General features: G+C 38.5%; 1 protein-coding gene across 1 annotated transcript in view; it reads right to left on the bottom strand.

Annotated features, from left to right (window-relative positions):
* baiap2l1b (BAR/IMD domain containing adaptor protein 2 like 1b) overlaps positions 1-16,474 on the bottom strand; it is a 43,428-nt gene that overhangs the window by 22,482 nt on the left and 4,472 nt on the right. Inside the window, exons 4-6 of the mRNA XM_012872405.3 lie at positions 9,183-9,244; positions 6,252-6,323; positions 3,845-3,979 (exon numbers count right to left, since the gene is read on the bottom strand). Coding sequence (XP_012727859.1) covers positions 3,845-3,979; positions 6,252-6,323; positions 9,183-9,244 — 269 coding nt within the window. The remainder of the gene's footprint in view (positions 1-3,844; positions 3,980-6,251; positions 6,324-9,182; positions 9,245-16,474) is intronic.

Below are 16,474 nucleotides of genomic sequence, written 5' to 3'. Positions count from 1 at the left end.
AGGTGTGGATGAAGCAAAACTTTCTGCAATACTGACGCTATATTAGTCAGCACTCCATAGCAGGTTCGGTCATCTGACATTACCAGCATCACCCTCTCTGGCCAAAACATTCCATTCTTAACATCAGTCACTAACTTGGGTGTTAAAATGGACTCTCATCTGACCTTTGAGGGTCACATCAAACATCTCTGCAAGACCTCCTTTTTCCACCTTTAGGAATATCGCCAAACTCCATCCCACACTCACTCCTGCAGATGGGGAAAAGATTATCCATGCTTGTATCTCCTCCAGGTTGGACTACTGCAATGCATTCCTCACTGGGATCCCTAAGAAAAGCCTTCAGAAGTTGCAGTACATCCAGAATAGTGTCGCTAGGATCCTGCTGAGGGTGCACAAATATGATCACCCTAATCCTCAAATCACTCCACTGGCTTCCTGTCTCATTCAGGAATGAATACAAGATCCTTACCCACCAGTGAATCCATAGTGAAGCCCCCCCACCTAAAGGAACTTCATACCTCATAGACCTCATTATTATTTAGAACTAGTTGTTAAGCATGGACTGGGACAAAACTTGCAGAGCTTCACCTTTTGACAGAACAATGACCCTAAACATACAGCCAAAACCACAACGGAAAGGTTTAGATCATCATTATAGATTCATGTGTTATGATGGCCAAGTTACGTCCAGACCTCAAGTCACATAGGAATCTGACTATCCACAGATGCGCTCCATCAAATCTGACAGAGCTTCACATTTTTGCAAGGACCAACAAGCAACAGTTTTAGTTTTGAGATCTTCAAATCTGATAGACAAACCCAAAAGACTTGCAGCTGTCTTTTTAGTGGTTTGAATACAAATGCATGCCAGATTTTTTCACATTCTTTCTAGAAAAATGTAAAAAAAAAAACATGCATCATTTGACCTGTTCCACTGAACATCAGTCTGTCTTATGTCAAAAAGTCCTGCATGAATCAGTCTATTTAGGTCTGCCAGTATCTCCGTTGCTATCCAACACAGAGAACAGACTTCTGATTGTGTCAACAAGCCATCAAAACAAACAGAGGCAAATTTCAGCAGCAAACATACAAATCTTTACAAATAAGACTATCATTAGAACAGCACACGTCCTCTTGATTTTGCTTTTTAAGCCACAGTTTTCTCCAAATTACTTTTATAACTGCATGTTGTACAGCACAGTTGAACAGAAGACCACATTTTCCCATGTTGTGATTCCACAAAGGAACTAGTCATTTAATTTTTATTTTAAGGGGATTTGACAACAGGCTTAATTAGAAAGGAGCATCCCATGAACTTAATAAGGATGGTCGATTTTAACAGTGCTTTTGAAATGATCTTACAAATCATGTGACACGTTTGTATCTATTTTTCTAACCATCTATGGTCATAATAAAATTAAGCTAAACTGTCTTTAAGATCAAGAATGTTGCTTATCAGGATGTGATAAAATTAATCTGGTGTTTAACAGGCTCTAAAAGTGTTTAGATGTCACCTAAATGTACTAAAACAACAAATTTAAACGTAATGTGAGGAAATAAATGCACCTGAATAATTGATAATCATCAATACAACCAGATATGTAAAGGCAGGATTTTTTCTTCTCTGGAGCATACAGGTGTTCATTAACATAATGCCAGGATGCAGATGATGTTTGCTATAGTTCTAGAAAGAGTTTTAAGGCTATTTCCAAATCCAGTTTCCGAGTTCCAGCAAAATCCCCCGAAGGTCAAACAATGCAGATAAATGACAAGAGGAAAATAAAAACCAATGAGCTTCATCTGACACAGTACAGTCTTCAGTTAGCATGTTAAATAGTAGAAATTCCTCCTCAACAAAGTCAGTGACTGTTAAAGAGACGTGAAGTTATTGCTGCAAAGGGAAACTCTAACAATTAAAGTCAGACATCTGCTGTGTACTTTTGTGCATTTGAGTTTAATTTCCAATAATCAGTCTATAAAATATATGCAGTACTGGTATGAATAACTGCAAGTGGGCTGGCACCATTGTTTCTGAATATGAGATATATTTTGCGTATATTTATTGATGAAATGTGGCACATTTTGGAAAACACACTCCCTGGAAGGATACATCTTTCCTCTCCATTTCTGTGAGAGAATGTGATACCCATCTTGATCAGTTTTGATCTTTATTACTGCATAAAACTTGAGCTATTCTTTTGAAGAAGATTTCTTTCAGCTTTTTGAAGATATTTCTTTTCTTTATTTTTCCAATCCCCTGCGTCTTCTTTCTGACTGTTCCCTTTGAAGACTTTTTGATGTCTGGTGAATCATCGAATACCGTTTTACAGCTCTGTCGTCTGTCTTCTCGCCCATTGGGGCGTCTTGCTGAGACACCAAAATCCCACAAACTGCCTTTAAATCTAACAGTTGAGCACTGCAGCAAGGAAACAAACTCACTCAGGTCCTGGTGGGAGGCAGGAGAAGTGCAAACGAAAACAGAAAGATACTAAAGGGAGGAGATAAGAGAAAAAAAGGATGAGGGAAGAAGAATTGGTAATCAATACAATGGAAGGTACAGAAATGTAAAAGAAGTCAGTTGAAAGTAAAAGGAAAAAGCTTCATAATATTTTCTGAAAATGTTGCTTGAAGAAAAATCCTTACAAAAGATGAGAGGAAAACATTTAAGGGCCAAAACGCTTGGGTTGCAATAAAAAAAAAAAAAGACTCTCTGGCCCTAATGACTAAACACCCTGTTTTAACTAAAGATCATAAACCTAAAGGACGATATACTTAAGAACAAACAACAAAAACAACTAGTGAACTTGTATATTTTTACCTTTTCGCTGAAACGAACAAAACAATAGTTTTACGTAATTGAACGCTATTAAATTAATTGCTCCAAAATGAAAGAAATTTTAATGCACCAAGTCAAATAAAAATCTTTTAAGAAGCCTTTGCTTTCTTCCTTTGAAAGTGTTTGTTTAGTTGAGCCTATCCCTCTGCTAGCATGATGTAAGGTGAACTATGTTCACAGAATACACAAAAACCTTTAACCACACACACGCGCACGCACACACACACACACACACACACACACACACACACACACACACACACACACACACACACACACACACACACACACCAAGGTAAACAGATGCTCAATGAGATCAATTGGAAGCAGGTTATGTAGGATGTTGACGTTGCCGTGCTGTCTGGAACTATGCTTTGAAATTAAAGTCCCCTTTCTGCAGTCTCTGCAAGGGTGTGGCAGCACCATGTTAAAACAACCTGCAATAATGATTTAACATGCCACAGGGAATGACTAAAACAAGGTAAACACTAACGGTAACTGCACATTCGTCTTTTTCCGAAATGGATCTTACAAGTCGCCATAACACCTACAGAAAGATGCTCATAATCGGGACAAAATACAAATACCTAATCTGTTTTGTGCTACATATAGATAATAATTTGTTGGTAAACAAAAAAAAAATTAACAGTGTACAAGTATAAACTCATAACCCAAGACAAGTAGATTAATTAGTTTGGTGCCTTTAGTAAAGATCATATTGGTATCATGATACATGATGCATTCAGTAGAAAAATGGGGCAGAATAGTAAACAGTAATATTTTTATAACTGCACAATTTAACACCACTTACCAATAAATGTTGATACTCCAACTCTCATAATGTGCAGCTCAGGTTTGAAGTTTATGGAGCAGAGTGCCTTTAGGTAATAACTATGTTGACATAAATATGAACATGACTGTGTGTGTGTGTGTGTGTGTGGGTTTTAAAGAAAGGGCATCTCTACATGATGTGTCACATGATTGTGGGTGTTTCTGTGTCCATCTCACCTCGCTTTCCTTGTTTTCGTACTTGTTGGCGTTCTTGCCTTGGCTCTTCCTCCTCAGCTTTTTCAGGTCTGCCTGGGACCTCTCCAGAGAATCCTGCTTCATCTTGTGCTCCATCTGGTACCTCTTAAATGTGGCCTAAATCAGAAGAATGACTCATGTGAATGCTGGAACAAGAATCTGGAGAGATTTGTCAAAAAAAAAACAAAAACAAAACACTTTGCTTCGAAATAGGTCAGTTTTAAGGTGCAACAAACCATAAAAATTCAATATTTTAAAATCCCTGAAATAGCTGTTGTAATGTTCCTATATTTTTAATTATTTCGAATGCAAACTAAGAGAAAGTGTACTTTTCTCTGGTCAAATGTAGAGTGACACTCCTCTCCTCCACATGTTGCTCTCATTTACCTGAGTGAACTCCCCCTGTATTCTTCAGATCTAACAAAAATGACTGCTTTGTCTGGGTTTTTGCAAAAAAGATTTCCATTTGTGGCATTAAAACCTCATAGATTAATAAAAGTTTAAGGGTAGGTCTTCAAAGATCATCCGGGGTCCTTCACATTATGTAACTCAAACAAAAAAAAGGTGTCAATTGTTAAATCTCTGTTGGTGCAGCAAAACACTAAAATATAATAAAGTATAAAAGAAAAAAAAATTGACGTCTTTTGTTTGTGACCACCATGGAGGGATATAACCTTTGGATGGCCTTTATATGTTCTTTTATGGTTGCATAAACAAAACTGCTTGCAGCACAAATCAACACAAACCATTGAAACAAACATTTGCAACAAGATACAATAGCTAGGATGTCTTTAGAGAGAATGAATGACCTGCTGGAAGCTTTCTACAGAGCCAAATAACCCACAAAATGAATAAAATCAACATCTGCTTGTTAGGCTTCCACTGTCAAGGCTCAATATTTACCCAGAACAACTTCCAAGTAAACAAGTTTAAGTAATATGACAAATTATTTATTGACTTTGTTGTGCAGGATGCATATAGTAAATAATTAGCAGTGCAAATTAATGTCTCCTGGTTTATGAAGTGGCTGTTGCAGTTATAATCATTTATACTCAAGATCCCCCCACCCCAAAAAAAATTATAAATTGCTTTTATTGATTTTACTGATAACCCCTGTTTTTAAAACCACAAAAAAATTAGCTTCACAACATTTTGATGGTTTTAATAACTTTAAAATGATATGTATAGACAGTTCCAGATGTTTTCTATTTATATATAATTTGGAAAAAAGAAACTTCCTCCCCCACTGGTTGCTGCAAGCTATCAATCAGCTGCTTGTTGAGCTGTGCGACGGGAAAAAGTTAGGGTCCGTGGATTAATACATAAGCCATGACGGTGTGTTGACACAAAAGTTGGAGGCAAACTGCAGGAACGAACATGTCTGCCAGGAGAATAAACAGCCCACTAGGTAATATCAAACTGTGAGACTCCCAATGTCAGACCGGCCTACGCCTCCTTCCAAGAAAACAAGATCAGATATTACAAACACTCACTTTTTTCAGCTGATATCTGTTTTCATTGTTGCTTTGTTTCTTAAGCACACAAAACTATAAATTGCTAATACTTTTAACAAAACATGTGGCTGGTTTTAAGATGAATATAAAAAGTCACAGTCCTGTAGTTGAGTTTACTTTTGATGAGATGCCAGAGACAGTGTAAAGTAGCTCTTCCCCAAACAAACATTTTTTAACAACCTTTAAGCGCTAGCCTGGCTGTCAGAAGAATAAACAGCCTACTGAGAGCATGCTACGAAGCGAGATACCCGCCTAATTAACTAGATCACATCAGTTTATTGACTTCATTACTCATTACTCTCAATGATGTTTCCAATAACTACAGAGTGCTACTATTTCAACAAAAGTTTGGCATTTTGATGCTGTGCTGGTGTCTGCTCTTTCCATCTGACAAAAGAGGCTATGCAAATTTGACAATAGACAGAACTGCCTCATTCTCATGAACTGGCTTCAAATGTGTCAGCCAGCCAAGACTGCATGACTCGTGTCGCTGATGAATAAATGGAAACTCATTTGTCCTTTGTGTTGTGTGCCTGAGATAACCCACTTTAAATTAATTATCATCCCTGCAGTCATAATTATAGCCAGCAATTGCTTCATGTGATCAGATTAGGGTGGTGTTTCGAGAGTGAATACAAACCCTCGCATCACTTATTAATCCTCTTTAGCTGCTCATCCCGTCCTTGATCTCCATTATCAGAAATCTGAAAATTTTTTCCATCACAAACTATGTTATGTTTGTCTATCCGTCCTTGTAGTCAGTGAATCCACATGCAAATCATAATAATATACTTTTACATGAAAGTGTGTGTTGTTACAAGAAGCGCTTAGGGTGCAGCTGCATTAGGACTCGCAGCTAGACAGAAAGTACTTACTGTCATGTATTTGACATCCATTTCAGTCTTCCTCTCCAGCTCGGCTATTACATCCCTGTGGAACCTCTTAAACTTCGGGTGAAGAGGAAGAGGGATAAAAAAAAAAAGAAAGGTGATTATGAGCATGATAGGAGCATGGAGGACTGGCTTTTCAGCTTTGCTGTCAACAACAACAAGAGAAAATGCAGTCAATCTCAGAGAAAAATGGAAAGTGATCATTATGGAGTGTATTGGTGAGTGTCTGCGGGGGTGAGAGCCAAGTCCAAGGTTGTGCTTATGAATGAGTCAGAAACAAAGCGTGGGAATGCCTATGGTCCTCCATCACTGCAGCTCCCATTTATCTACAGGTGTCAACGCGTTCATCCAGGCCTTGTAGCGACGCAGCGACAGCTCCCGGGGAACCATTCCCATATACACAACACACAGCATCAAAGCACCCAAAAGGTTTTCCCCAAGTTAAACTGAGGCTTTAACTCACAAACGGGAGTCTGTTAAGAAGAAAACCCGCCCACAGGTTCTGCTGGCAATACTGTCTCAGAGGACTGGATCGCATCTTTTCTGCCTCGAAGTTCACTTTTAATGAGACGCTCTCAAACTGTTGCAGCTCATTTCTCAAAGAAAAAATATCATGTGACATTATATGAAATAACATTGTCTTTCTAATGAATTTTTCCGCAGTTCTTTAACAATATAAAGCCAACATCAACACAGATTTAACACTAAGGTGATGGGGAAAGGGGTCATAAAGTCAGTAAATGAGTTTGAGTTATTCCCTAAACAAAATCATGGTAGTTACAAAGTCTCCAGCAGCAGGACAGAATAATGAACTAAATCTCTAATCTTATTAGGCAAAAATTAAACCTTCATCTTCTTGAACTCCAACTTTGCAATAAAAAAAAACTAAGAAAAACAAGGAAATGTTAACACACCCTGTAATGGTTGACATGCTGCAACAAGGCTTATAAGTCATATTCCCATAAACTTCATCTTGATCAGAGGGCCCCAAAGCAATTCACACTGCAATCAGTCATTCACTGATTCCCTCGCTGACAGCGGAGAGCTACACCATAGCCACAGCTGCCCTGGAGCAGACTGACAGAGGCAAGGCTGCCATACAATTGTGCCACCGCCAGCAGGCAAAGCGGGTGAAGAGTCTTTCCCCTGGACACGACAACTGAGAGGGTCATAGCAGGGGTATGAACCAGCATCTCACCACTATTGTCCCTCATGAGGGTTGATGGATTACACCTTCATCAACCCTTATGCCTCTCTCAGGTATGTTTTCTTTTCCAAACACCACATCAGCTACTAGCTCTTTTAAAAACAATCTGGTGATCATTTTTACTGTAACAACTTGCAGGTGTTACATCCATAATATAGATACAGGGATATATTCCATGTGTTCCCTTCTGGTTGTTTTCATGATTATGTCTTACAGAAAATAAATGCCCAAAAATATGTTCAATACAGAAATATCAGTTAACTAAAACGTGTGCCAGTGTACTTTACAGAAACCACTCGGCACTTGGCTGGGTCTCCTTTAGTCATAAATTATTGCATCAATGGGGTGTGGCATGAAGGGTATCATCCTGTGGCTCTGGTGAGGCGTCAAGAAAACCCAGGTAGCTTTAATAGGATCCTCAAAGCTCATCTGGATTATTGGGAATCTTCCTTTTTGACGATATTCCATAGATTCTCTGAGGAAATAGGTCAGAGGAGCTTGCTGGCCAGTAACACAGAAAAACCATGGTCAGTAAACCAGGCATTGGTAGGTTTGGCAGTGTACATAGGTGCCATCACCTGTAGAAAACTTAAATTATCAGCTCATCAGCAGAGGGAAGCATGACATGCTGTAATATTTCCTGGTAGATGGCTGGACCAACATTGGACTTGATAAAACAATGAACCAAGATATGACTCCCCAAATCATCACTGACTGTGACACTTCACACTGGACCTCTTCGCCTTGCTTACAGACCTTGGGACCTTGATTTCCAAATAAAATGCAAAACATTCCTTTACTGAAAAAGAGGACTTAGTACCACTGAGTAGGAGTCAGGTCCCTTTTCTCTTTAGCCCAGGTAAGACACCTCTGACATCGTCTCTGTCTCTGTTACAGGATTTTCTTTCTACAAGACTTTTTTCTTTCACTAAACTTTCCATTTAGGTGGTTGTGTGCAACAACCTAAACAGCCAGCTTGATTCGCCATGGCATTTTGTGCCTTACCTTCCATGTGGAGTGTGTCCATTTCTGTCAGCTGGACTTATGCTAAATCAGGGCCTTTTCAAATATTTTGTGAGCCATAACACATGCTTGTATGAATATTTGTATTAGAAAGCACAGATGGTGTACAGATGGATGAAGGATGGATGCAAGGACATAAAGACGAATGTTGTGATCAATTGTTTTGAAAGGAAGATGTTTGTCACTGTGTCTAAAAAAGCTGGATTACAATGACAAAAACATCACCAGTGTTGAATCAGCCAAGACACATTCAGATATATCAGTGGGAAGCCGTGCATGTGCAAATGCAAGTTTAATGAATCTCAATGCAACAGCCACAGCTGATGTTTTTCCAGGGCTTGTTTAGACTTGCCCTTGTACTCAAACAAAAAAAAAAGAAAAAGAACAATAAAAACATGCCTCATTGTCATTAAATCCCTTTTACATTTCATCTGCCCGTGTGGCTACTGTACATGTAGGTGGGAAAGGAGGAGAGGTATTTTCTATTTATGGGCGTAGAAGAAAGGACTACCGTTTGAATGCGTCAGAAACAGCATGTTACTGTGGAAATATACAGAGCAACAGGCTTACTGAGCGCGCGTGTCTGGCAAAATGCATTAGGATTAGGTAACATAATCACAGAGCGATCAGTCGACAGCTATTTAAACTGGCAATCTGCATAAGTCTAAAACATCTGTGGCACTTACATTTTCCTCCAGCTCAAGATGAGCCATCCTGTGCACCTCAGAGATTTCCACCAGCACTGCACCTGCCAGATGGAAAGGAAAAAGGGGAGGAGGAATATAAATACACAAGTTAATGTCAGAAGACTCATTTTCTTGCTTGACTTTTCCTTCCTTTTTTCCTGCTCTACAAGCTAAAGCTTATTTAATCTTACTGTAGAACATGCCTGGCATGGAGTACAATGCACAGTATGTACCGTATGAACTGCTCTACAGTGAAACGAGTCCCTGTAATTGTACAAATCTGACATAGAAAGTCATAAAAGCTCATTATGTTTCACATGAAAAGGCATACTTGTGCCTCACACCATAAAACTCAACCACCTGCTGCTTATGTGATCAAAAACTGCTTTAATAAAAAGCAGCACCCAGTTATGAAGTTAAGTATCATTGCAAAGCAATTAAACTATGATTATGAAGTAAATAGGAAGATAAATCTCCTGATCAGACCAAGTTATTAGTGTTAAATTGCAAATATAAAAAATGATCAAGCAGCAATCTTTGTGATTTTTACGGCACAGATATGAGTAATTTCTCCCCTTTCAGATAACCCTTTACTGCTTTGAGCTTTCAGAAGTACATTCTTGTGCAGGAAAACTTCAATGATCCTATCCACACTTATAATTTAAAACTCAAACTGAATTATGTGCTTGCAGCATCATAACGTAAAGCATTTCGCATACGTCTGGTTATGTGTAGATGGTCAGCACTGGATCAAGATGACATGCTGAGATCGGCAGCAATCAGCAACTGGTTATGTTATTTATGTCATTTAGCACCTTCCCTGGGGGTTCTGTTTCTATGCAATTCTGAATGTGTTAAAATGTTTTTTTGCAATGACAATATGTTTAATTTAAAGAAAATATGCCTCATAATTTCACAAATAAAGAACAAACAAAGCTTACTCACAATGTTACACAGTAAATAAATTGGACATTTGAAAAATATTTTTATATATCCTGCAAACTGAATGAAAGGACTGGTATTAAGTTGACATAACTTTTCATATATGTACATATATTCATCTTGAAAGTGTAAAACCATGATCTTTGCTGACTTTACACTTGAACTTTTTGTTGTTGGTAGTGCTTTTTGTTTGAGAAGAACTGAACAAATTTAAACATCAAACATCTAGACTTTGTCCCTTTTAGTCTACTCTGTGTGAGGCAGCCTTCTTAAAGACGTGTCTGTTATTAACCATGCAGCCAGCATGCTTTGGTCTTGGGTATAATGGCTTACAGATTTAGCCAAGAACCTTGCACAGCAAGACATCCCTTTATTGCTGCAGGCAAGAACAACAACAAGAATAGTGAATCAATAAAGCTAAAGTAGGTGATCCTTGTTAACCAGAAAAAAAGCAACTTTTCCTTATTATGGTGAAATTTAACTAAATGTCACATATGTGCTGTGTATAATTCCTTAATACGTCCAAAGGGCACCAAACAAGATTCATAAGTACCACAAGACTATTTTTTATGCATTTCCAATTGGTACACACACTGCTGTTGTAAAGTGGAGAAGTTAAACGTAGGGCAAGAAACATGGCAGTGGCAGCATGATGCTGTGGGAAGGGACAGGGAAGCTGATCAAAGTTGAAGGAAAAAAAGGATGGATCAAAATACAGGACAATCATTCTACATCTCCAACAGTTAAACTGTCTAGAAAAACTATATTTATGTCTTAAAATTAGGCCAAAATAACCTCCAGACTTAAATCCAATTGAGAATCTAAAAGACTTAAAGGGGATACATCAAGCTTTTCAGTTCTTCCTTTTCACATTGAAATCATTACATTTTGGTCTATATAAAGTGGAAGGGCAGCACTTTGGGCTGAATTTTTCATTAATTTACCCCCCCCTGTTACCCCTTTTACCCTTGTTTGGATGTGCTTCTAAGAGCAACTTGTTTTGGTACTGGCCTTTTAAACCCACTTCACCTCCCTCCAAGTTGTAGAGTGTTCCACTCCACCCCGATGAGCCATTTTCATAGTATGTTAGTGGATGGTGTAATGAACAACTAAACATTTTGACTTATCCACTTGAAGCTTTGGCATCCTTCAGCTTGAGCTACAAGATCGCTCTGAGTAATAAATATGGCGGATTTGCGAAATTGGCAACCTGGAAGTCCATGACCTTGTTTAGCAGTTCCACAGCAGATACTGTGACATAATTGTCCAAAAATGTATTAGAAAAAAGGGAAAACTGAACAGCTTGAAAAGTATGAACTAGAAAGAACATGAAGTTATCTATGCAGCTCCTGGACAGACTACATTTACATTTTCTGCATTCAAAGAACACAACAATGTTTATTTAAGAGCTAATAAAGTGGATTTTGCATATGTTCCCATTAAAAATGTATGTTCACAGGCACATTCCTTCCAATATAACTGAGCTAGAGCTGTTATGCAAAGAAAAAGACAAAACATTTGTTTGTGAAAACAACAAAATTTGAAAGTTTCAGCGGCATAAATACTTTTGCAAGGCACTTCCTTTGTATTAGGAAATAAGCATGACTAATGATGATGTTTGCATTTAGGGGTGAGGCTATAACCTCAACACAATTTCTGAAAACACCGATTATCCAAAGGGAAGTGCAAGGAAACAAGAGCTCTCATTTGTGTGTTACACACATCAATGCCTAGTTTGGCTTATAAGGTGAACCCAGTTCAAGCACCTTGAGTCCTGTTTACAACCAGAAGCAAAGTGACCCCCGCCACCCGGATAAAGAAGAAAAACAACAGTGAAATGGCCCTTCACTGATTTTTGGATTATTGGTCAGTTGGTGCTTGGTAGATGGTATAATACATGTATAGATATTCAAAAAAGGAGCCTTTCAGAAAAATAAATTATGCAAGCATTTTGGTAACAATAAAAGATTTAATCTGAAAAGAAGAAAAAAAAAAGCGAAACCAAGAAACAACTGCACCATCCTTGACAGCCATTGTATTTGCTGCCTGGTAGATATATCTCTATGAGCTCTACATGCATCAGTATGTAAACAGCGCCCTTCCCTCGGCTCTCATACCACTCCTCCCCTGCCCCACCTTGCCTTACAGTGAGACTGGCTGTCAGAGTTCAAACAGTTGATGCAAAAAAGGCTTTAAAAGAATATGAGGTGACAGGAATGCAAAGGCTGTGTTAAGACAGTAGGGGAGTAAAGGAACAATGCAAAGAAGGTGTACAGAGAGGCAGATATGGCAGGACAAATTGTAGGAAATGGAGCAACAAGAGTGTTAACTCACTGTATGCAGTACTAGTGGCTAAGAAATTAGACTAGAGAAATGTTGGCAAGGAATAAAAAGGCTCAATACCACATGATAGCAGAGCTAAATGGATTACAAGTAAAGCAGGAAATAAAATCACTGCTAAGTTGTGGATCTCTTATAAGATAAGATAAGATAAGATAGGCTTTATTGATCTCACATTGGAGAAATTCACATGTCACATCGGCTCAATAATCAGGATCAAAAGGAGTAGGTAAGAAAAATAAAAAAATAAAATACAAAAAGAAATAAGGCAGAGGATGTCTTATGTACATTCACGGTGACTTATACGCGTGTGTATTGACATATACACCCGATCCTAAAAATTCCTCCTAGGAAGGCTCCTAAAAATGTCAGCAGGTGTGGTTTTGAGTCAAATACCAGACAAACGGGTTCATTTGCAAAGCAAACGAGTCTGTCGTCTTAGCAATGAGCAGTAAATCTAAATAATGATGCGTCCGAAGCTCTCGGAAATTACTCACTGCCTAGAAAAAAGGGCCTAGTTTCAGCAACGTCACCGGCCTTAACAGTCTCATTCCAGCGGGTCCCACTTAATTGTTTGCTGTTGTCACGATCGGCACCTAACGTTGCCAGGAAACAGGTGTGCTTAAATCAGCGAGTTTGTAAGGGCAAAAAGCGTGTCACGATGATGAGGTGCCAAAAGCAACCCACCGCCATTAGCTAACAAAGAATAAGAAAACACAAACAGAGATAAACCCACACAGCTCAGACGGGCTGCCTGCAGGTAAATCTGCCCAGGCTGTAAAAATGGGGCTGAACTCAGAGCTCAGTGGAGCAGTTCGACATGACGGGGCTGATTGCTGAGATAAAATGCAGCTTCTTATGAATGAAGTGAACAACCGGTTTGTTCCACAGAAAATAAATAAATAGAAAAAGCTAAAGTTTGCCACAAAGAGAACAGTTTTCTGTTAGAAGGAAAATCCCTCAGTACGAAATAATTGTTTGAGCTAAAATCAACAGTACCACACCCAAAGAAATGCATACAAGATAAACGTAATTGGTGCCTTTTTAACTTCAAATGAAGGATCTATGACTTTTTCCTTGCATGGAGAATAATGCCACATAATGGTAAAGCCAAGGGAACGTGCTGTTCAAGTAAGGCAGATGTGTGGAAACCATCACAACTCTGGAAACTGCAACAAGAAAAAAATAAAATAAAAATCGCTACTCTACTAAACTTTCCCATATCTACAGTCAGAGTAATAAATAATCTAACGTTTAAAACAATTAAAACAAATGGGCAACAAACGCGAGTACAGCCCCAAGTGAAATTGTCCAAAATATGCCCAACGTGTCAATATTTTGTGTTGCCACCTTTAATTCCCAGAACTGCCTTGGTTTTCTTGGGCCTGGAGTTCACTAGAGCCTCACAGGTAGTAACACAACCAGGGGTCCCAATAAATGCAAAAAGCGTGTGGTAGATAAAATCCAGATAATAGTATGAAGGTAAAAATGACAGCAATCTAGTACGATATTCTTGGATATAAACAAACGTCCTCCTTCCTTTGAGCTGATTTTGATGACAATTGGCCCGTCGCATGCAAAGAGTCAAACAGTTCTTCCACCTTTTTTTTTTTTGACTGTAGACAAAATACTCTTTGCATTAGCGAGAGTCACCTTGCATGCCACGCAAACTGGCTAGGATTATGTAAAAATGCACCAGGTACGGTTTAAACATTGGCCACTGTGTTTTTACCTATGAAGAATCTGATAGGACTTTTTTGTCACAACTAGATACAACTATAAAAAAATGCCTTCTATGTTAAAATGCAGTTTGATACTGTAAGCAAAAGAAATGAGCTAAAAATTGATGAAAAAACTCAAGGAAGGCATGAAGTCAAACCAGGTTTAGCAAAGCCGTAAAGATTTATAAAAATGCTAAAATAGCTATATTTTTAAAAAAGAACCTGCCAGAAACTCCTAATATAAGCAATACAAATGATTAAAACTGATGCCTTACACGTTAAAATTCCATAAAACAATTATTTAGAAGTCACTCTGTGAAGCAGAACAACACACCCGCCGCTTTCTGATCAATAAAGTGTTGATTTACTGTTAGAGCTGCAGCAGGAGGAAGAATTGTTTTGCAAAAAATGCAGAATAAAGGAGTGAAGCTGAACAGAGGAAGGGGTTATGTCGTCAGCTTGGCATGGATAATAAAAAAAATCCAACATTGACCCAAAAACTGCATTCAACTTCAACTGTGATTTTATACAAAGTGCAAACAAAAATCTTAAAAAGTGGAATCCTTTCCTATTGTCCCAATGTTTAGGCTGAAGTTTGAATGAGTGTTTTTAACAAAAATTTAAGAGTTAGTTTAAGTAGTTAGCCTTCAAAGAGCACAAAGTATAAACACCAAAAACGATAGTGCACACATTTGCTGAATGTTGTAAATGTTGAACTGAAACCCCAATTAATTTCTATCTGAACCAAAATCACAACTTTCTGCCACCCTATGAGAGGTCAGATGTGTTCCTAAATGTTGGTGGGGGAGGGATAAAGGAGTTATAAAGGAAGAAGGTAGCAGGACGAGGTGAAGAGGTCCTACAATTTCTTTCAAGAGTATCTAGTTTCTGGCGATGTGTCAGTGGAGCTCGGGTTTCTGACAGAGCAGCTGCTCTACATCCATGAGCAAGTTCCTAATGACAATGTAGACACTCTCTTATTTACATATATTACTGGTCTTGGGAGTCTGAAGACGTCACATCCACATCGCAAAGCACCTGGTTTTACAGCAATCATTAGATGACATCCAACTCTGTATGTGTGTTCACCACCTTTCTAAATAATGACACGGAAAGAAGCGATCCATCGTGACAGGACAGTATATATCTCTGCATCTGTGTCACTGACGGGGATTAGTGGTCCTGGAGTTTGTCCACATGTAAAAGGTGACTTTCACCCTTCAAAATGCCAAGCCAACCGTGTGTTGATGCACACACAATTAAAAAATAAATAAATAAATAAAAGATGAAATTGCATATGAAAACATCTGATAACTGAAAAAAACAGTTTTTGAAATTTACTTTTTGAATAATAAGCAGGTAATGTCCTTTCAGAGCATCAAGCTTTATGTGGTATTGGAGGGCATTCTTTTCAGCTCCAATTACGTTCTTTTTCAGCAGCTATCAACAGCATGTCCAAATAAACTTATGCATAAAATCCAGGTGCAAATCTGTTCAAACGGGTCTTCCTCCAGAGTTTGACTGAATCGATTTGTGGCAGTAGCTACAGCTGAGAAAAAGGCACACATATGCGTTGCACTTTGTGAGAAATGACTAACTGAAGAAAAGAGCATGGCTAGGAGCCTCCACCATCTTGGGCTGCAGCTGTCACAATGCTTGTTCAACAGTAAGCCCAACTTTGGCGTGATGACACATTAACCCGTTTTCAACCTGCTAGAGGCAACAGGAAGTTATGGACAACTCAAATAAAGATGCTGCAGCTGACCCACATAGATACATCAATAGATTCAGAGGTGGTCTTTAATAAACATCAAAATATAAAACCGCATAATCTACCTTTACACCAGAGCAATTAAAATGTCCAACCATCTTTTACATCAATATTTAATCGTTTGTAATAATCAGCTGCATTTGAATTTATATTAGCATCCATTTTTTTTGTTAAATGAATTCATAATCAATCATTTATTTGTCTAATTCTGCTCAAGGCAGACAAAATGCACCCAAAAGACAACAGGATAGAAAAAAAAATAGAATAAATTATAATCACAAAAGGCAGCCCACACACCAAGTTAAAACAGCATAAAGATTTTAGTATCGTTTAGAACTGTGCCAGCAAACTGACGCCAGCGCAGCAACAGGTGGCTCTTCCCATAGTGCTGCAGAATTTAATTAGCAGTTTAGTTCCCAATCCCCAGGGGAGAGGAGAGGCATACAGTGGCTAAATCAAAGTGTGCCACCTGTGACAGTGAGCAAGGATCCCAGTAATCTCTGGACTGAATATTAGCT

This window comes from Fundulus heteroclitus, chromosome 16, assembly GCF_011125445.2.
Source record: "Fundulus heteroclitus isolate FHET01 chromosome 16, MU-UCD_Fhet_4.1, whole genome shotgun sequence".
In the NCBI taxonomy this organism is placed as follows: Eukaryota; Metazoa; Chordata; class Actinopteri; order Cyprinodontiformes; family Fundulidae; genus Fundulus; species Fundulus heteroclitus.
This window is presented reverse-complemented; position numbering and strand designations above follow the sequence as displayed.